The sequence below is a fragment of the Dipodomys spectabilis genome, unplaced genomic scaffold (genome assembly GCF_019054845.1).
Source record: "Dipodomys spectabilis isolate Male_0828 unplaced genomic scaffold, ASM1905484v1 ptg000236l, whole genome shotgun sequence".
Classification (NCBI taxonomy): Eukaryota; Metazoa; Chordata; class Mammalia; order Rodentia; family Heteromyidae; genus Dipodomys; species Dipodomys spectabilis.
Window position 1 is genome coordinate 394884 of NW_024870913.1, and position 21176 is coordinate 416059.

The window sequence follows — 21176 nt, forward strand, 5'->3', positions numbered from 1 at the left end:
GAGAAGGACAATATGGACATGGACTATATTTGTCATTCTCTTCCCTCAGAGCTTGCTTATTCAGAAGTGTTTTTCCTAAAGGGCCTTTATGGGTCCAGGTTTTCTGTCTAGATGATTTCCGTGAAAATTCACTTTTCTAAATTTTCTACCTCTCAGAAGAGTAATTTATATAGAAAATTCCGAAAGTCTCAATACCATGGATGTTGGTCTGCCTCTCTCAATCTAGCTGATATACCAGAAGTCCAACTTGGTCAAAATTTGTTTTATAGGGAAATACACTCAATAATTATTCTAATGCAGTTCTTTCTGCCTTTCATGGTTCTCAGATAACCTTTAACATCTCCCTGTGGCCTAACCACCCCAAAGGACAAGATATAAAACGAGTTGTTTGAGCACATAATCCACCTACTGTCATCCTAGCAATTTCTAGAGACCATCCCCTAGCCTACTACTTCTAGTCCCAACCTTCAAAACTTTATCTGGGCCCTGCCTCCTCTTTTCATGGCAGCTTTCACAATGCATTCAGAATGGTCAGAGAAACATAAGCCTAATAATGGGTTTAATCAGTGTTTTGTTACTGAACCCCTGGGATGTGGATTTTAATCAATCTCCCATCTCCTAGAATTTCTTTCAACAGAAAGGGCCTGCTCTTGTGTGCCTCAGCTGTGATCCTCCCTTACACTCCAGATGCCCTGCACACTGCTTTCTAAGAAACATTGATTTTTTTTAACCTGATTCCAGCTGGGTTCTGACTGCTGTACTGCATGCTCTGTGATGTTTGGAATGGCCTCTGTAACAGCCAAAGTGAGTGTCTTCTTTCTGTGGTGGAATGGGTGAGTGGGTGGTGGGCTCTACCCCTCCCCTCCTCTTCTGTCCATCTGTCCCAGCTCCTACCACTTACCTTCCCTGAAGTTGTTTCTTTGCATCCCTAGGAAATGCCAAAAACTGGTGAAACACACATTGATGAAGGTCTTTACTCTCGGCAGCTGTAAGTGTTGCCAGGTATGGGATTAGCCTGTGGGAGGATGCAGAGTTGATCCTCACATAGAGGTCTCCATTTATGCAGGTATGTACTGGGTCATGAGGCAATGAAGCATCTCCAGTCATCCAGTGTGCTGGTATCTGGTCTCCGGGGTCTGGGTGTTGAAATTGCCAAGAATATCATCCTTGCAGGGGTCAAGGCTGTCACCCTGCATGACCAGGGCACTGCCCAGTGGATTGACCTGTCCTCTCAGGTACTTCTTTTTGTGGCTCCTTTCCCCTTGCCAGAGAGATAGCCTATAATGAGAGCCATTTCACCTAACTTAGTCCTTCCTTTGACTACCCTCAGTTCTACCTTCGAGAGGAGGACATTGGTAAAAATCGAGCTGAAGTATCACAGCCCCGTCTTGCTGAACTCAACAGCTATGTGCCTGTCAGCACCTACACTGGGCCCCTGGTGGAAGACTTCCTCATTGGTTTTCAGGTACTGAACATCATCACTCTGTTAAAGGAATTATAAATCTTTCATTCTATCTCTGATGGTCTGGTGTTCTCTCTCTTACCGTCTTCATCTCCTGTCCCCATCAGTCTCCTGCAGCCTTTGTGGAATTGTCTCTTTCCCTTTTCTATACCCTACAAAATGAGCCACATCTCTATCCGTTGTCTGACATCAAAAGATTTGTGCAATGTACTGTCTTTGTATCTGGCTAGGACATAGAAGATGAAATTTTTTTGATTTGGCTTAGGGTATTCATACATTTTCTCAGAGATGCATGTAAAGTGTCTATACATTGTGGCATGGTCATTATGGGAATCAAGCTCTACAGCCATACTGCTTTGATTTGTAGTCTTGAGCTCTTGTAATCACATGGCCATGGCAAAGTCCCTTAAACTCTTCTGCCTGAATTTCCTGATCATACAACAGGAAAAATAAAATAATCTTCCTTGTAGAGCTTTTGTGAGGGTTATGTCTGATAGATTTTTATTAAGAAAGTGGAATGTATAGAGGAACTCTGACTGCTTATTCTCTACCTTGTGGTATTAAAGAGGACAAATGCATCAAAGCTTCTAAAACAGAAACTCTCACCTTGAATCAGATATGGAGACAAATTCCACATTTATTACATATGAAGTGGTATTTTCTTAAGAAGTGGAACACATTTGTAATATATATTGGGAGGAAACCCCATGAGTTTGTGAATTTTCATTTCTTATATTTCAACAGGTTGGTAAGTGGCTGGCAGTTTATATATACCAAAGTGATGGTCAGGCTCTGTTCTTCAAGTTATCCTTTATCTGTTTTGTGGAAGACTCATTTTTTTTCTTTCTTATTGAAGCTTCCATTATGGATGAAGGTTGAGAATCTGGGTGTTGATTTCATCACATCCCCTTTTACTGTTAGCCTTTCTCTTTAGTCTGTCACTCCCTTTCACTCCATTGTTAGATCCTAAGCCTGAGCCTACTGTCTTTATAGGTAGTGGTTCTCACTAATACACCTCTGGAGTATCAGCTACAGGTGGGTGAGATCTGTCATAACCATGGAATAAAGCTGGTGGTGGCAGACACCTGGGGCCTGTTTGGGTGAGTATCTTTTCCTCTTCCTTCTTTCTTCATCCCCTGCCATATCCCCAAGCCAAGAGGCTCCCACTATGCCCTCTTCCTAGCCTAGCCAGTTTCCAGTTCTGCTTGTTGAAACCTGTTCATGATGGGAGCCATCTGATTCCTGCTGGTGATAGCTGAGTTTATTATGCAAATGTTCACTGTGCTTTGAAGGGCCAGAGAGTGTCTTGTGAAGGATCTCATGTTTCAGTCCTATTACCTTCCCGTGCAGGCAACTGTTTTGTGACTTTGGCAAGGAAATGATTCTGGTAGATTCCACTGGGGAGCAGCCTCTCAGTGCAATGGTTTCCATGATCACCAAGGTAAGGAGGCCAGTTCTGGGAGTTCTTCTTGTAGCAGGTGTTTGGTAACCCATCTTTTCTGTCCATAGGCACTTTGAACTTGTTTGCCTCTAAATGTTACTCCTTTTCCAAGCAGGATAATCCTGGGGTTGTCACCTGCCTGGATGAATCTCGGCATGGGTTTGAGAGTGGCGACTTCGTGTCATTCACAGAAGTGCAAGGAATGAGTGAACTCAATGGCCTCCATCCCACAGAGATCACAGTGCTGGGTATGCCAAAGCTGTAGGGGTGAGATACAGTTGAAAGAACAGGGGGATCCTTGTCCTTGGATTTGGAAAGTCCCAGAGGCCAAGAGAGAAGTGTGTGTTTTTGGAATCTAAGGTAGAACATAAAAGATGAAATCGTGGGAAATTACCCCCACCCCAAAAGAAGTAGAGAAACAGAATTTACGGCAACTAGTGTTTTCTTTCTTTTCTGTACTTTAATTTTGTTAGCTTCATTCTTTTAGAGTATTTGCTTTAAAATCAGTAAAGTTTGTCTTTGCTTTGTACATGGCAATCATCACTTCAATCATTTTATTTTATTTTTTTTTACTGAGGTTCATACATATCTGGTATTGGACAAGTGTTTTATGGAAGAAGGCTGAATAGGCAAAACCTGTTATAAAAGGACCTTACAATGAAGTGTTTCCATTTGCTTCTTTATTGTTTAGTGTGAAAAATTAACTTTTTATAACCAGGTTTTTCATAAGTATTATACTCACATCCCAATTATTTTCATATTTAGCTGTTTTGCATTTACCCAGATTTATGTCTGGAAAAATTCCTTTTGCTAGAACAATAACTTTTAACTTCTATCTTATGGGTTTACTGATAATTCTTTTAGATTTAGTATTGTTCTTTATTTTCCCTTTTTTTTTGTTTTTATATTTGTATTTAGTTTTATGCTATTTTGCCTTTTATGTTGCTTTTATTTTGCCTCTCTTTCACTTCTCTTTCTTTCTCTTTGGAACTTTCTTCTGGGTATAGAATTCCAGTTTAGGGGCTGGGAACGTGGCTCAGTTGTAGAGTAATTGCCTTGCTTTCATTAGGTCCTGGGTTCGATTACTCAGCACCACATAAATAGAAAAAAAGCCAGAGGTGGCGCTGTGGCTCCAGTAGTAGAGCACTAGCCTTGAGCTGAAGAGCTGAGGGACAGTGCCCAGGCTCAGAGTTCAGGCCCCCGTGACCAGCAAAAAAAAAAAAAGAATTCCAGGTTGACAGTTACATTCCTTCATTGCTTTATTAAAATCTTGCTAGTGTTGTTTTTTTTTTCTTAATTTGTTCTTCCGTAATTATAATTGTTGCCAGTATTATGACTTTGGTGTGTCCCTGTGTGGTTTCTTCATTTACCATAAATAGAGGCATATATGTGGATTTACATTTTTATCTAGTTTCGATAAATTTTTGTTTGGTTCTGTTTTTAAAACAAAACTGCTTTCTCTGCTACACAACATGCATAATGTCTTTCTGGCATATTGGTCAATTGTTTTAGGTTTCTTTCCTTTTTGTTGGTGTTTGGAATGATTAGTTGTGTCAGATTTAATGTAGTGATTTAAGTCTTCTAATCCCACTGACTGTATGAAATTTAATAGAAAAGAATTTGAAAACAGGTATTGCAAACACATTTTAATTGCACAAGAAAGTATAGAAAGTCATGAACGTGTTAAGGTTGGAACCAGATACACATTGAACTACCAGTTACAGGGAGTGTAATTGGTGACCAAATGTAAAGAATCCTAGATGGACACGTTTTGTGTTCAAAGAAGGCTTTAGAAGAAACCACATCCTCCAAAGCTCAACACAAGTAAGAACCAGCTTGATCCAAAAATCATACAAGTGTACTGGTGCTGTTTCCTTTTTCTTTTGCTATTGTTGAGCATTTTAGTTCTTGGAAATAATGGGGTTTTGAACTTCATACCTGCCAATGATGGGGTTTTGAACTTCATTCCTACCAGGCTTATCCACCACGCCATGGTTCAAGCTGTTTTGTGAGCTGGCTATTTTAGTGTTAGGGTCCCTATACTGGCTTCCTTCCTGACTTTTGTTCTCTGGTGCTGAGTTCTGTGACCTCATTTCTCAGCCTCTGAATTCTTTGGTCTCTGGTAAGTCTCAACCTGAGAGAGTTCACTTGACTTTCTCCTCCTTCCTGCTTTCTGTGCCTCAACAGTAATGTGGGAGCAGTTTCAACTAATCTTGTTTACCATCTCAGGATTCTGTATCTTGGGCTTCTGTTACTATGCTTGCTGTTAACTAAGGAAAGTTGTTTTTGCATCATAGTTCCTAAGGTGGAAAGATAATAACCAATAGTGGAAATCTGAGGTCCAATATGTACTTGCTGTTTGAAGTAAGTAAGGTACCCAAGAGTTAGTGAGGACTTCTGAGACAGGCTTGCCTATTAAGTGTTGTCTGGGTCTGATATAAGCCTTGAGATTAAAAGGGCTACTTTGGGGTCCAGGTTGGGTAAAACCTGGAGCTAAAGAGAAAAGCCATGTGTTTTTTTGTTGCACATCAGATGTTGGTAAGGAAGCATGTCTCTGGAAACTGAGGTGAGGGAAAGCAGAGATAAGATCTAAGATACAGTCTAGAAAATTCTGGGTCAGAATTTTGAGTTTTGTTTGGACAACTTGGGATGATGGAGAGTTACTGCTTTCATTAGTGAAGAGTCTGAGTAGCAAGGGTCATTGCAGCAAGGGTAAAAGCCTCTTTGCATCTGAGCAGAATAGTCTTTTAGGCACAAGTTCTGAAGTGACATAAAGTCAGTTTGGAGAAGGAAGAAGCTTGAACCCAGAAAATACTCCAGGCTGCAAGAGTCTCTGAGGGTGTTGGCCTAGATTCACAGCAGAGGGAGAGTATTTGTTTCTATCCTGTTGTTTCTGTCCTTATTTTTTAGTGATACTGGGGTTTTGATGCAGACCCTGTACCTTGACAGAGAGTCTGCTTCCTTTTTTGTTGGTTGGTTGATTTGAAGTTTTGGCACAGCATGGCACTGGATAGGCCAAGTGGGCTTGAACTCAATATACCTCAATATACCACTGCTTCAGCCTCCTGAGTACTAGCGCTGTTGTTAAAGATATGGCATGGGAGAAGGGAGATGCTTTCAAATGTCTTGGCGTAAAGAATTTCCTTGCATCACATAGGACAAAATAGCTTGTTATTTAATTCTTGTCTTGAAGTTGCTCCTGGTTTTGTGAGGGTAGAAGGGATACTGCATGGACTGACTAGTTGTCTGTCCACATTTTGTTACTCCCCAGGTCCTTACACCTTTAGTATTTGTGACACCTCTAACTTCTCTGACTATATTTGTGGAGGAATTGTCAGTCAAGTCAAAGTGTCTCAGAAGATTACTTTTGTGAGTATGGGGATTTAAGGATTGGGAGGCAAGCTGGTATTTTATGCATTTCCAGATGTTTTGTTTTTGTTTTTACACATCTGGCCGTGATATCTCATTTTCCACAGAAGTCCTTAGGAGCCTCACTGGCAGAGCCAGACTTTGTGATAACAGACTTTGCTAAGTATTCTCGCCCAGCTCAGCTGCATGTTGGATTCCAGGCTCTCCATCAGTTCTGTGCTCAGCACAGCAGGGCACCTAGGCCCCACAATGAGGTAAGTGGGTGTTGAGCCAGCCAGGGTCCCTGGCTTGAAGCGCTGTCACGCTTGTGCTTCTCTTTCCTCCCTGCCTCGGTAATGTTCTGGGTTCTCTCATGGTCCTTCTTGTCCACTAGGGAGATGCAACAGAACTAGTAGCCCTAGCTCAAGCTGTGAATGCTCAAGCCCCACCAGCAGTCCAGCAGGAAAATCTGGATGAAGACCTCATCCGGAAGTTGTCTTATGTAGCTGCTGGGGATTTGGCACCCATGAATGCCTTCATTGGAGGCCTGGCTGCCCAGGAGGTCATGAAGGTCAGCACAGATGGGGAAAGGCATGGCTTGATGTTACCCAAGAGCCCCACTGACTCCATGACTTGTTGTCTACCTGGGTATGTTTGACTGGATGGCCTTCCTTCCACAGGCCTGTTCTGGAAAATTCATGCCCATCAGGCAGTGGCTATATTTTGATGCCCTTGAATGTCTCCCTGAGGACAGAGCAGCCTTCATGGAAGACAGGTGTCTGCCGGTATGTCAGGGAGAATCAGTGTGATTGGAGGGAACATCTCTGGGGAAGATTTTATCTAAACTGCCTGTTTTCACATGAACCAGCGCCAGAACCGTTATGATGGACAAGTGGCTGTGTTTGGGTCAGACCTACAAGAGAAGCTGGGCAAGCAGAAGTACTTCCTGGTGAATGACACTATTGGACCTTCATTGCCTTTATCTTTTCTTATCCCTGACTATTCTTTCTGGGTGCTGTCTTGATTCTTGGGGGTGTCATTATAGTCGATCGTGTGGGTTTTGTCTGTGTACATTGGGGAAACGGCTGACACATCCTTTGGTTTCTCCTGTCTGATGACTTCTCCCTCAGGCAACCATAGGTTTTTATGGTCCCAAGCAACTGCATCTATGCCACTTGATCCTCTTACCTGCTGGGAACATATACAGTGGAAGAGAACAATAGTGGGAGGCCTTGTGTTGTCTTCACTCAGTCTGACTAGACTTTTATTTCCCAGGTGGGTGCAGGTGCTCTTGGATGTGAGCTACTCAAGAACTTTGCCATGATTGGGCTAGGCTGTGGGGAAGATGGTCTAATCACAGTTACAGACATGGACACCATTGAGAAGTCTAATCTGAATCGACAGTTTCTCTTCCGTCCCTGGGATGTCACAGTAAGTGATGAGATGATGGAGTTCTAGTTTACTTTTTTCATTTCCCAACCTTTTGCCTTTATAACAGATTTTCTTTTGTTTTTTGACCTTTACTCCATTTCTTCTCAGCCTTCCAGTCTCTAATTAGATGGATGTTTAGTGAGTAGTTTTCTATGTTCTTGAATTTGTCAGTTTTCATAACTCCTTTTCTTGCAACCTGTTTTCTTCAATTTTTGGACACTAATATGAGAGTATGGGACAAGGTTGTGACAGCATTTTCTAGGGAATGTTACTTTTACTTGCCCTTGATTTGTTTTATACTCCATATTTTAGACTCTAGACATTTAGAATAGGTAATGGAGCCAAAAACAAGTTTCCTGGCTTTCTCTTGATGAGAAGATTGCATAGTGACTGAAGTTTTCAAAGTGTATCCTGAGTCTTGTGGTTGGTAACTCTTTTCCACATGATGATAGTGTGTCATGTAGGTTGAGAGGTCCACTGGCTCAAATGTGTCACCCAAGCTAGTGGGAGACTAGGACCTTTGTTTGAGGCCAGCCAGGGTAAAAAGTTAAGAGAGACTCATACCTCCAAGAATAAGACATAGTGGGAACTTGAAAGTTTGAGTACAGATGGGAGCATGGTGGTCAAGGCCTGGCTTTGAGCCTTTTTGTGAAATATAACTAAAGCCAAGAGTGCTGGGGTTTTCCTTGCATGTTGTATCTGCTCATGCAGGCTCCATGTTCTAACCCCACTTCCACCAAGACACAACTGGCCAAAGATGGTGAGTGCTTTCTCATTCAAAATCCACTTGTCAATCAGAAGAAAAGTATAGGAAGTCTCCATAAATCAGTGAAGTATTATTTTCCAAATGTGTATATGCTAATTTTATTAGCATAGTTTAGTTCTACAAACACCATTTCCTTACATGCATGTAATATATTTTGTCCACACTGATTTCCTTCATCACCCTCATCTGTCCCCTCCACTTCTCCTAAAAATACGTTAGGTAGTTTCAAAGAAGGTCTTATGACCTTTATTGATCATCAGATTCATCATTTACCATGCCCCTTTTGTCCTCCTACCTCTCAGTGGTATCCCACCCCAAGAGCCTGTTTGAGGTTTGTTTTCCTTTCTTGTTATTTTAAATGGCATATCAGTTGTTGTACAAAGGCTTTGACCATCTTATTTCCATATGTTATGTTTTAACCAAAATAATTCTGTTCATAGGTTTCTCATTTCCTATCTCTACACCACCATTGGTCAGCAATGTCTTTAAGATTTTTGTGCATTCTTCATACATAGTTGCACTGCATTTTGAAAATTTACTCCCTCAATTCCTGATCCACTCCATTCCCTTGTCTTTATCCTGGTAAACAGTACCCAAGTTAAATCATGTTGTTCCCATGTGTGCATCTGTATATCTATGTTTTTTGTGCTTCATTTTTGAATGACTTACTCTCCTGTCTTATGTTTCAATTTCGCATTTTTCAATATGTTTCAATTTCGCATTTTTCAAAAATTGAGCACTACAATGCATTTAACAAAAGCACTTTCTGAAACGTGATGGTGGTTCATTCCTACGTCACAGCTATGCAGGAGGCTGAAATCTGATGATCCTGGTTTAGTGCATTCCTGTGGTGGGAACTTGGTGCAATCCTATCTTTAGTTGGCCACCAAACAGCCAAAAGTGGAGTTGTGGCTTAAATGGTAGAGTGCTAGCGTCAAGGAAGAAAACATTTAGCCCCTGGATTCATGCGCCAGGGCCAGCATCATGGGTGTGTGCACGCGTACACACACACACACACACATATATACACACACACACACACATAAAACTACTTTCTGAAGTTTTCCTTAAGATTTGTTTGACTGCTGTCACAGATAAATATGATGACCAGGTACAAACTTATTTTTAAATTCCAATAAATGAGAAAACAACAGTTGAAGTACCATGGAGGGTACTGCTATGTAGTTGTGGACAAGAGAGGCTGCTTGGGAAAAAGCATCTGCTCAAACACCTGGATGGAGGAGAATAAGAGGACATTTGAGAGAAGATGATACCCTAAATAATGGTGGGAACCAGTGGACATTTTTGATAAGATGAAGATGAGTTGGGCTCTGAGAGGATTCACTTAGTTTTCTTGGGGTGAACCTAATTCAACTCTCGGGGGCATTAACTAAAATAGAAACATGAAATAATTGGTACCATGAGTCTGATCCATTGATTCATAATTGTGTGAATTGTTTCCTTTTGCTTTCTTCTCCTGCCACCTTTTTCATAGCTGCAGTCTTGTGACATTTTCAGGTGTTGTCATCTCTTACTCAATCCCGATCTCTTACTCTTACTCCAAGCCTGCTAAGCTTGGAGTCATCATTAAGTAAATCTGTTCTCAGAGTAAGGGTATATGTACCTGGTTACATGGGGAAAATATCTGTTCCCTTGTTACCACCCAGAAACTAAAGTCTGACACGGCCGCAGCAGCAGTGCGCCAGATTAACCCCCTCATTAGAGTGATGAGTCATCAGAACCACGTGGGCCCTGACACAGAGCATGTCTATGATGATGACTTTTTCCAAAACTTGGATGGTGTGGCCAATGCCCTGGACAACGTAGATGCACGTAAGTTTGGTGGTTGGTGGGTAAGAATAAGGGCAAAGGTCTGTAGGAGGGTCTTGGGGAATTGTTGCCTTTCTGTCTCATCCAAATCTTCCTCCTGTTTGTATGCTATACTTCCTGTCCCTTCCCTGAAGGCTTATACATGGACCGCCGCTGTGTGTACTATCGTAAGCCTCTATTGGAATCTGGTACTCTGGGCACCAAAGGAAATGTGCAGGTGATCATCCCCTACCTGACTGAGTCTTACAGCTCTAGCCAGGACCCACCTGAGAAGTCTGTCCCTATTTGCACACTGAAGAACTTCCCCAATGCTATCGAGCACACACTGCAGGTAAACAGTCTTGGGAGTGGACATGGAATTGGTAGACAGATAGATGATATCTTTGTCACCAAATGCTTTGTCAGTCAGGTGTAGCAATGAAGGTATCATGAATTTTATTGTCCAAACTTCTGAGATTTCAATAGCATATTAAATTTTAGAAATTTGGTTTTTAGTGGTCCTAGGGTTTCACCTTGGGTCTGTGTTATATATAATAGGTTGGCATTTTAACCTCATTCTCATGCCACACTCCCAGTCTGCCTCTTTTTTCATTTTTGAAAATATGTAAAGGATAAAATTCATTGCATACTGAAAATTGAGAATGTTCCATTTTTTGCCAGTCCTGGTGTGGTCTCTGTGCCACTTACAGTGAGCCTCTCCATGCTCAAGACTAGTGTTCTACCACTTGAGCCATAGTGCCACTTCTGGCTTTTTCTGAGTAGTTTATTGGAGATGGAGTCTCATGAACTCTCCGAAAGCACAGGCTGGCCTTAAACCAGATCCTCAGGTCTCAGCCTCCTGCATAGCTAGGATTACAGGTATGAGCCCCTGGTGACCAGATTGAAAATTGAGAATGTATCTATTCATGGAGTACTATTTTTTAACTAAAAACAAATTTCTGAATTCTCTCTTTGGTGGCCATGAACTGGAGATTGTCTATTTAGGAGGCACGTGTTGAGGTCCACTTCCAACCAAGACTCTTGTTCAGATCAGTTTTGTTTTGTTGGTCATGGGGCTTGAATTCTGTGTTTGGGCACTGTCCCTCAGCTCTTCAGCTCAAGGCTAGTGATCTACCACTTGAACCACAGCACCACTAGCAGTTTTCTGAGTGGTTTATTGGAGATAAGCATCTCACAGACTTTGCCTGCCCAGGCTGGCTTTCAGCACTCAGCCCTCCTGAGTAGCTAGGATTATAGCCGTAAGCCACTGGCACTCAGCCTGTTCAACTTAGTTTTGAGGCAGGGTCTCAATTTTGCCTCCACTTTCTACCTTAGCTGGATAGTCACAATGTGCCATCACACCCAGATATTTGCTGAAACGGGGTCATAAAATAGCTGTGCTAGCTCCAGATCTCATCTTCACAAATAGCAAACATTGTGGTGTCTAGATAACTTACTGTTTTTAGGATTTCCTACACTATTATGTACATATTTCGATTTCACTGTTGCTGAAAATGTACTAGGCAGGTGGTCTGTCATCCCGAAATACCAAGACCAGGTTTTTTTTTTGAGTGCCTGCTGACGTCACAAAGGCAGGTTGTGTGTGGAGAATTGGAATTGAGCCTGAATATCCAGAGTTTAGATAGAGGCTGCCAGCCTCAGTGTTCATGTAAGTCTCAGAGACCTAAACCAAGCCCCATGAAGATAACTGTTCTGTCTTATACACACAATGCAGGAATAGCAAGTGTGTATGATAGCATTATTTTAACTTTTATAATTTTTCCATTTTGTATTAAGTCGTTTGAGGCAAAACAGTTACAGAAGTTTTCACACATACTTATGCAAGTGAAGTCCATTTTTTAAAGGTTTTAGGTGAAATACAAGGGATATTTTGGGGACTATGTTTGGGAGGTTTCAGTGATCTCTCCTACCCCGAAGCACTGTGTGCTCTTCCTCCTACCCATGTTCACTGATGGTCTTTCGGATACCTATGGAAACATGTTGTCAGCTAGTGTGCTACATAATCCTGTTTGCTCTGTCTGCAGTGGGCTCGGGATGAATTTGAAGGACTCTTCAAGAAGCCGGCAGAAATTGTCAACCATTACCTCATGTATGTCCTCATAACTTTTTCCTTACCCTTGGCACACTCAGAAGTAGGCATTTTCATTTTCTGTTTATAATTTTATACAGTAGGATCACATCCCCATAGAAAGTTCTGTGAGCAGATTAACTCCTCCCCCTTATACTCTCTTAACCCCTTCCAGCCTCCCTACCTTTTTAAAAGGTAACTGTTATTCTGTCATCAGGTATAAATTTATACATATGTTTATACAGACACATTACACACCGTATTTGTGTATTCGTGTATGTGTACATCTGTGTATGTATATACACATATATCTTAACACATACATGTATCTGTGTATACATGTGTGTCTGTGGTGTTTTATGTGTGTGTACATTACTTTCATTTGCCACCTGTCACCCTTCTTTTCCTACTGCCTCCTCGTTCTCTGTTTTACACTCAAAGTTTCATTAATTGTAGTAATAGTTATTACAACTGTAGTAGTAATATTTTATTGAAGTGTGTTATTTTCAATCTTTTTATGACAAGATAATACTCTGTTGTGAATTATATATATTTTCTGTTATTTATCAGTTGCTGGCACATAGGCTGATTAACTGTAGCTTGGTTGTTGTGACCATTGCAGAGCTAAACAGAAGTGTGTATGAATTTCTTTGGTACTCTTACACCTACTCATATGGTATAGAGTTGTGTGTCAGTTGGTATCACATGGTAGTTCTGTCTCTAGGAGTGTGTGTGTGTGTGTGTGTGTGTGTGTACGCATGCATGCATGCATGCACACATGTGTACACACATGAGCACAGGTATTTGAGTTCAAAATCTGTTTTTTTTACTCATGGCAGGCATAGTGCTGTTCTGGTCAAGCCTTTTTCCTGGTGAATTTGAGATAGAGTCTTGCAGGTTTTTTCTGATGGGCATCTCCTGAGTAGGAGACAAACTAGGATTACTGGCAAATGCCATCAGCAGCTGTGCTATTTTTTTCAAGGAACTTTGATAACTGTGTCCACAGAGACAATACTAATTTACATATCCACCTGCAGTATATGATAGTTCTTCTATCCTACATCCTAGAAACTATTTGTTGTTTGTTTCCTGGATTAGTTAGCCATCTCACTGGGGTGAGATTGAATCTCAGTGTTCTTTCGGTGTGCATTTTTTTATGGCTAGGAATGTTGACCATTTCTGCAGGTGTGTATGGGACATTGTACATTTTCTTTTAATTCCTGTTTGTTTAATTTATTCTTTTACTTCAGTTTTCTTTTCCTTTTTGTCATACTTGGTTTAAAATCAGAAACCCCTGTTTGGTAGACAGGAAGTCTGCCATTTGATCTACTTCTGCCAATCCATGTACATAGCAGGTCTTTGCTTCTCTTGTGTCTTCAATTCTGTCCTTTCTGGAGTTTTTCATTTTCGTTGTGAATGCCTTTTCCTTCTTAGTCAAGTTGATTCTTGGTATTTGTTTTCTCTAAGGCTATTGTGAGAATTTTCCTGATTTCTTTCTCAGCCTGGTTTGTTCTTGGTATGTATAAATGCTGCTGATTTTCATATATTGACTTTGTTAGAACTGTGCCTGAAGTGTGTATGGGATGTAGGAGTTTTCATTTGGTGGCCACTGTAATGTATAGAGTCTTTTAAAATTTTTACTGTAAAAATACTGTACAGACCTTACAATAATGAGTACTTTTCCTATCAAGCATTTTTACCTCCTCTTTTGTATTTCTCCTTGTTACCTCCTCTTTTGTTTTTCCCCTACCATTCTTTCCCTCCCCAACTCCTCCCTCCTGGAAGTTGTAAAGTTTTCAACATACTGTCTTGAAAATTTTTTAGAATGGGTCAGCCTGTATCCTTGTTTCAGAATTTTATTATTTCTCTTCTCCTTAAATTAGAAAAAAATGTACATACAAGACACAGGGCACAGTGAAAACAGGGATTATACCATGGGGGAATAACATGCAAAAGAAACAAAAAATCACATAGTACATTACAAATACTTTAAAAACAATAGCAAGAAAGAAAGAAAAAAAACACTTGTGTCCTTATCTTGCTTGAGGTTCATTTGCTTAACATCATCTTATATGGTCATAGGTACAGAGCTTTTGACCTTTTCTGCTTGTCCTAAACATACACTAATTATTGCAAATAAGGGAAACCATGCGACCTATGTTGCTTTGGTTCTGGCTTACTTCCCTTAGTATAATTTTTTCCTAGTGTTTCCATTTCCTAATAAATGGGATGATGTGATTCTTTCTGATGAGGCATAGGGTTCCATTGTGTGTATATTCCCATGGGGGAAGAATATACAAAAGAAACAAAAAAATTCAAATAGTACATTATTAGCATATTAAAAAAAACACCAAGAAAGATAAAATCTGTGTCCCTTTCTTGGGGTTCATCTTGCTTAGCTTCAGCCTATATGATCATGTGTACATAGCTTTTGACCTTTTCTGCTTGTCCTAGACATATACTAGTTAATGCAGATAAGGGAAACCTTGGGACCTATGTTTCTTTTGGCCTGGCTTTTTCCCAAAAACTTTCCATTTCCTAACAAATGGGGTGATTTCATTCTTTCTGATGGAGGCATAGAATTCCATTGTATATGTATATTATACTTCATTTTCTTGATCCATTCATCTACTTAGAGACATAAAAGTTGGTTCCATATCTGAGCTATGGTAAATAATGCTGTGATAAACATAGTTGTGCTGGTGGCTATAGTGGGATTGCTGGGTCATAGGGGATGTCAAGAACAAAGAACAGTTCAAGACAAATCCAAGAAAATGATAGATCTACTTAATGTTTAGAAGACACCATGAGAAGGCCTAATCTCAGGATAATGGGTGTGGAGGAGCATCTAGAGACACAAGTATGTAGAGTCTTATCTGCACACTGACTTGACTTCTTTCCATCCTATTTCTTTTTTCTTTATGTATTTCTTTTGTTTTGTTGAGCTGGCTAATAATTCAAGCAGAATACTGGGAGAGTGGAGGGAAGAAATAGCTTTATCTCATTTTGGGGTCTGAGGAATTGGTTTCAGTGGCTTCTTCAGTGTAGAATGCTGTTGCCTGTAGGTTTATCATAATAATGGCATGCAGGTATATTTCTACTATTTCTACTTTCTTTAGCGCTTTTTTTCTTGCATGAATTGTTATGATCATGTGATATTTGCACTTTATTCTCTTTATTTGTTGGAACTATGATTATTGACTTGTGCATATTATACCAACTTTGCATCTCTGAAACAATCTCCCAAATAGGTCATGGTACATGATCTTGTCAATGTGTTTGTTTCACCAGTACTTTGTTTACATGGTTTGTGTCTGTTTTTGTCAGAGAGCATGTTCCAGGTCTGTTGTTGTTCTTGTATTCTTGTCTGGTTCTGGTGTCAGGAGAATGCTAGCTTCATCTAATCAATATGTTAGCATTTTTCCTTCATGGAGTTCTTTGGGGTTAAGACTGGCTTTTGTTGGAAAAAGTGTTTTCTTCCCCCAAGGGCTGCCTATTGAATAATCCTGTATGTGCTTTCTTTCTCAAATTCCTAATAGGGACCCTAAGTTTATGGATCAGACACTGCGTTTGGCAGGGAACCAACCTTTGGAAGTGTTAGAGGCTGTGCAGCGTAGCTTGGTGCTACAGTTGCCCCACAGCTGGTCTGACTGTGTAACCTGGGCCTACCATCACTGGCACACCCAATATTCTGAAAACATCCAACAGTTGCTGTACAACTTCCCTCCTAACCAGGTACTGTTTCTTGGGTCTCTTTGTGACAATAATTTTCTGGAAAGAGGAAGTTTAACCTAAGCTTTCAGCATGTCTTCTTCCAGATTATCAAACTTGACACCCTCTGTGAGTCAGGGATTATTTGAGCTAGTGCTTTCTGTAAATACTCAGTTTTGCTTTTTTTGATCAAATACAGGTTTTGCCTGCCCTGTCCCCCATTTCCAATTCTTGTTAGGGTGGGCTGGGTCTTTCCTAATAGAACTGTACATGTTACAGTTGAGATATTTTTGAGATAAAAGAACAATTACATATGTAGACTCAAGTTTCAGCTGCATTTGAGCCTAGGGGAACTTGTATATCCATTGATGATTGTTGATCTTATAGATTAGTGAGGATAAATTTCCATCTGTTAAGATTAACCTAACAAGTCTGCAAGTTTGTTAACAAACTGTGTTTGACCCAGTGTGAAGTGCTAGAAATAGTTAGCTTGGATTTTGAGGAGCCAGATGATGAGTCATGATTCCTAGAGTCTTCTCTCTGATAACCTGTAAGAACCAAAAACCAGAAACAACACAACCTCCCCCCAACATCTTTGTATTCTTGTAGCTTTCAAGCTCAGGAACACTATTCTGGTCTGGGCCCAAACGCTGTCCCCATCCACTCATCTTTGATGTGAACAATGTAAGTCTCCTCAGTGGGAGTTGGATGGGTGATAAGGGGGCAGAGATTTCTTATGTATGTTGGTATATGTAAATGCTGCTTTCTCCCCCAGACCCTGCATCTGGACTATGTGATGGCTGCTGCCAACCTGTTTGCCCAGATGTATGGACTGACAGGCTCTCAGGACCGCACTGCTGTAGCCACCCTCCTACAGTCCCTTCAGGTCCCCAAGTTTACTCCCAAGTCTGACATCAAGATCCATGTTTCTGACCAGGAGCTACAGAGTGCCAGTGCTTCTGTTGGTGAGAGTGTTTGGACATACAGAAATACAGAAATAATCAACCTGCTTGTTACCTGTCTTACCTGTTACCTGTCTTAAGCCTCCTCAGTAACCTCTGCCATTGGTCACACTTTGTGACCCTTTGGCCAATATTTACTCCCATACCCTTCTCTGGAAGCTCCATCTTCTATATATTGTGGAGATATATAAAGTATTTAAAATCAGGGCTGGGAAGGTGGCTCAGTGGTAGAGCGCTTGCCTTGTATGCCTGAGGCCCTGGATTCGATTCCTCAGCACCACATAAGCAAAAAGAAAAAAGCCGAAAGTGGCGCTGTGGCTCAAGTGGTAGAGCGCTAGCCTTGAGCTGAAGAGCTGAGGGACAGCGCCGAGGCCCAGAGTTCAGGGCCCATGACTGGACCCAAAAAAATAAATAAAATAATTCTTATAAAAAAAATAAAAAAAATAAAGTATTTAAAATCAGGATCAAGTTAGTTGAGGCAAACTGTCACTGTTTTCTTCCTCTGTAAAATTTCAGGAAAACAGAAATTAATTTTTCAGTTGCAGGCTGATTCAAACCTATAATCCTCCAGCTTCAGTCTTCCAGGTGCTGGAATTAAAGTTATGAATGCACCCATTTGGCATGTTATTCCCTTTTCATATTTGCATTAGCCTCTTTCGGTCTCCTTTCCTGTGTTTCTGCTTGACTTTTTTACCAGAAAGGAAGGGAAGATGATTTCTGCCAGGGCTTAGCCTGATATCTTGCTTGATACCTTACTTGGTATTTGCGTATCTACCTCAGCTTTGCCTATCTGTATACTTTATTATAAGGTATTATGCTCTGTCTCATTGCTCAACTCTGTATCCCACTTTCCCTTCCATTATGTATCATGCCATATTTTCTTTGATTTCCTTATCTCTTGTTCTTAACTCTGACCTTTTCGCTTTCCAACATTTCCTTTTTCAAGTATCTAGTCCCCTAATAGTCCTTCCTGTGTCACATCAATACATAAATCTTCACATTTCTTTTTCTCTGTATTTTGCTGAGTAAAAATTCATTCCCTTAGCCATGCTGCTCTTCTACATTTTTCACTGAAGAACTTTTCACATTTATCTCTTTCCAATGTTTTGTTTATATTTTCTTTGAATTTACCTGAAATTGTCTTTCACATTTTCTAGTCTGCATTTCAAATTTGACTTAACTTCCCATGTCTTATTTCCCTCTCTTAACTTCTTCAAGGTCTCCCATCCCATCTCTCATTTACATTCTTTCTATTTTTCTTATTCTGTATTCTTTGTAGTAAAAAAAACTTACGATTTACCATCTTAATATTAACTCTATGTGTTTCCATTCATGTTAAATGTATTAACATTTTCTGTGCAACACATCTCTTAACTTTTGATGAGTCCCTGGCAACTTGTACAGCCTTTCTGTGTCTATTAATCTAGTTTCATTAATCTGTATATGGCATGTAAGTAAAATCATACAAGGTTTTTCCTTTGTGTGTCTTGCTTATTTCATGTAGTCAAGTAGCCGCAGTTGTGCCTAGACAGATGCCAAGATATATACTCCCTACTGACTTTTTGTACATATCATTATTCCTGGTGTAAGAAGTTCCTTTCCTAGTAAGGCAGAATAGTATTCTACTGTATGTATATATTGTATTTAATGTGCTAATGAATCCTCTTGGCACCTGTGAAAAATTCTACATGCTTCTATCATCTCTATTCCACAGATCCTCCCGTTAGCATCTGTTTGTGATTCTGACAACTAAACCACCTCTTGCTGTCCTTTTGGTTGGGTGGTTTTTGTCTCTGTCCTTCTCTCTATTCTATTCAAGAATATCTTTTGCAAACTTCTATCTGCTGAATACCTGCTATACCCAGAGTCTCTTTCTACCTCATTCACTTGCTTGGTTTTGTCAAGGCTAATGGTAAAATACTTCCATTCCTCAGATGATGTCTACCTGGAAAAGTTCATGGCGACCCTTCCAAGTCCAGTTATGCTCCCTAGATTCAAGATGTACCCTATTGATTTTGAAAAGGTGCTGAACAGGGGTATTGGAGTGAAAGGGGGGGGGGTGTTTAACTCGGCTTTTTCCAAGATTTTGGTCCTGTGGTAGAGCCAAGTTGTTCAGTGTGTTTACATATAATGGAGGAGGGAGATAATTTTCTTCTCAAATGGCTAGAGAAGTATTTTCTCAGCTGAGTTTTCCTATTTCTAACAGGATGATGACAGTAACTTCCATATGGATTTCATTTTGGCTGCATCCAACCTCCGGGCAGAGAACTATGACATTTCCCCTGCAGACCGGCATAAGGTAAAGGCGGTTTAGATCTCCTTCTCCCACACTGGGGCTTCCCACATTTTTACCCCCTGCAGACCCTGTCCACTCTGAATCTCCATCTCTGCTGTTTCTGTTCTTTCACACACAGAGCAAGCTGATTGCAGGGAAGATCATCCCTGCCATTGCGACCACCACAGCAGCTATAGTTGGCCTTGTGTGTCTGGAATTGTACAAAGTGGTCCAAGGACACCAACAGCTTGAGTCCTATAAAAACAGTTTCATCAACTTGGCCCTGCCCTTCTTCAGCTTCTCTGCACCCCTTCCTCCACCGAATCACCAGGTAGGGATGTTGTCAGCATAGAAACTTCCCATGTTAACTATCATTCTAGAAGTTGGCTTAGAGAGAAAGAGAAAAGATAACCAGTTCTAAGTCCAAGATTAGGACATGAGACACTGTGAAAATTGATACTGTTTTGTAGAGCCCAATTCATTAATCATATCATGCCTTTGAAACTCTTATGGAAAGTAGTTCTATGACTGTTGTGTTTTCAAAAGAAGGAAGGTCATTGTGATTTCAAAATGTAATGCAAGTGGTAGGTGATTAGAACACATAAGGATTCGGATGGATATTTTACCTTGCTGGTTGCTATACGGATTTTTTCCTACTTGGTTGCAGTAAGATAGGGGAAATGAGAAGATTTGGGAGAAAGAGGTGTGTGGTTAATTTATAAGATGTGAGGGCCATTTAGGGTAACAATTTGTTGTATGTTTTTGTTCCTCAGTATTATGACCATGAGTGGACTTTGTGGGATCGCTTTGAGGTACAAGGCATGCAGCCTGATGGTGAGGAGATGACCCTGAAACAGTTCCTAGAGTATTTTAAGGTAAGGCTCCATTCTCCTTTACTTACCACTCATCTGGTGCTTGTATACTGTCCCAGCTCACTGACACCACTATTCCCTTTCTTCCTCCTCTCCCCAGAGGGAGCACAAATTAGAGATTACCATGCTATCCCAGGGTGTGTCTATGCTCTATTCCATGTTTATGCCAGCCACCAAGCTTAAGGAAAGGTTGAATCAGCGGTGAGTTGGTATCTGGGCAGGGAGGAAGAGGCCTTGTGTGATATCCTGAGCACCCAGCTATACCACTCAATGTTCACTGTCATTCCTTTTTATATTTTTTCCCCTCATCTTCTGTCTGACTCAGGATCACCCAGATCGTGAGCTCTGTTTCGAAGCAAGAGCTGGGCCGCCATGTACGGACCCTGGTCCTTGAGCTGTGTTGCAATAACCAGAGTGGAGAGGACATCGAGGTTCCTTATGTACAATACATCATACGCTGATCTACCCTGAATCCTGTCTACTTCAAAGTCTCTGTTACTTGTGGTAGAACCTGTATGCCTTCTTTCTAAGAGCTTTCTGCTTGTTCAGAACTGGAATTCATAATAAAGGGTTACCTCTCTGTTGTGTGTCATTTTCTTAGTGAAATTCCATAATAGACCAAGACCCTATCAAGAACAAGACCCTACTACTTTGTAAGCTATGGTGACACTTGACCAAAGTGTGGTCCCACACCAGTGGCATGGACTTGTCCAGGTCCAAGACAAGAATAAATAAGATTATACCTATGAATGTGGGTGATTGTTCACCTACTGTGATTGTTCTTTTTTCCTTCCTGCTGAGAAATACAGATAATAACAAGGTCATTGGGGCAGTCCCTCCCCTTGCTTTTTCTATTTCCAGCTGGCAACTCTAATGTTAGGGGAAGAGTTGAGACTCTACACTGTCCTTACCTGAATTTGAATTAATTACCTGTAGAGACATGATAGATTTTTTTTGTATGTATTAATTCATTTTTATAGCTTCCGCAATGAAAAGAAAGATGATCAGTT

General features: G+C 40.7%; 1 protein-coding gene across 1 annotated transcript; it reads left to right on the forward strand.

Annotated features, from left to right (window-relative positions):
• Positions 1–935: 935 nt before the first annotated feature.
• Positions 936–20627, forward strand: LOC122124492 (ubiquitin-like modifier-activating enzyme 1). Its single transcript, XM_042699203.1, has 24 exons — positions 936–988; positions 1067–1235; positions 1331–1465; positions 2456–2562; positions 2813–2903; positions 3019–3151; positions 6175–6272; positions 6380–6526; positions 6646–6822; positions 6932–7036; positions 7120–7200; positions 7527–7682; positions 10116–10281; positions 10413–10609; positions 12303–12367; positions 15886–16081; positions 16667–16741; positions 16833–17022; positions 18954–19042; positions 19226–19318; positions 19434–19625; positions 20068–20169; positions 20267–20367; positions 20492–20627. Exons 1-24 carry the CDS (start codon positions 936–938, stop codon positions 20625–20627), a joined length of 3054 nt encoding a protein of 1017 aa, XP_042555137.1.
• Positions 20628–21176: the final 549 nt, after the last annotated feature.

Bases quoted from the DNA above. Each gene is read 5' to 3' on its own strand.
- LOC122124492 (XM_042699203.1), top strand. From the start codon at position 936: ATGCCAAAAACTGGTGAAACACACATTGATGAAGGTCTTTACTCTCGG. The intron at 1,466-2,455 runs GTACTGAACATC...CTGTCTTTATAG, and splicing joins ACTTCCTCATTGGTTTTCAG to GTAGTGGTTCTCACTAATAC. The intron at 10,610-12,302 runs GTAAACAGTCTT...CTCTGTCTGCAG, and splicing joins CTATCGAGCACACACTGCAG to TGGGCTCGGGATGAATTTGA.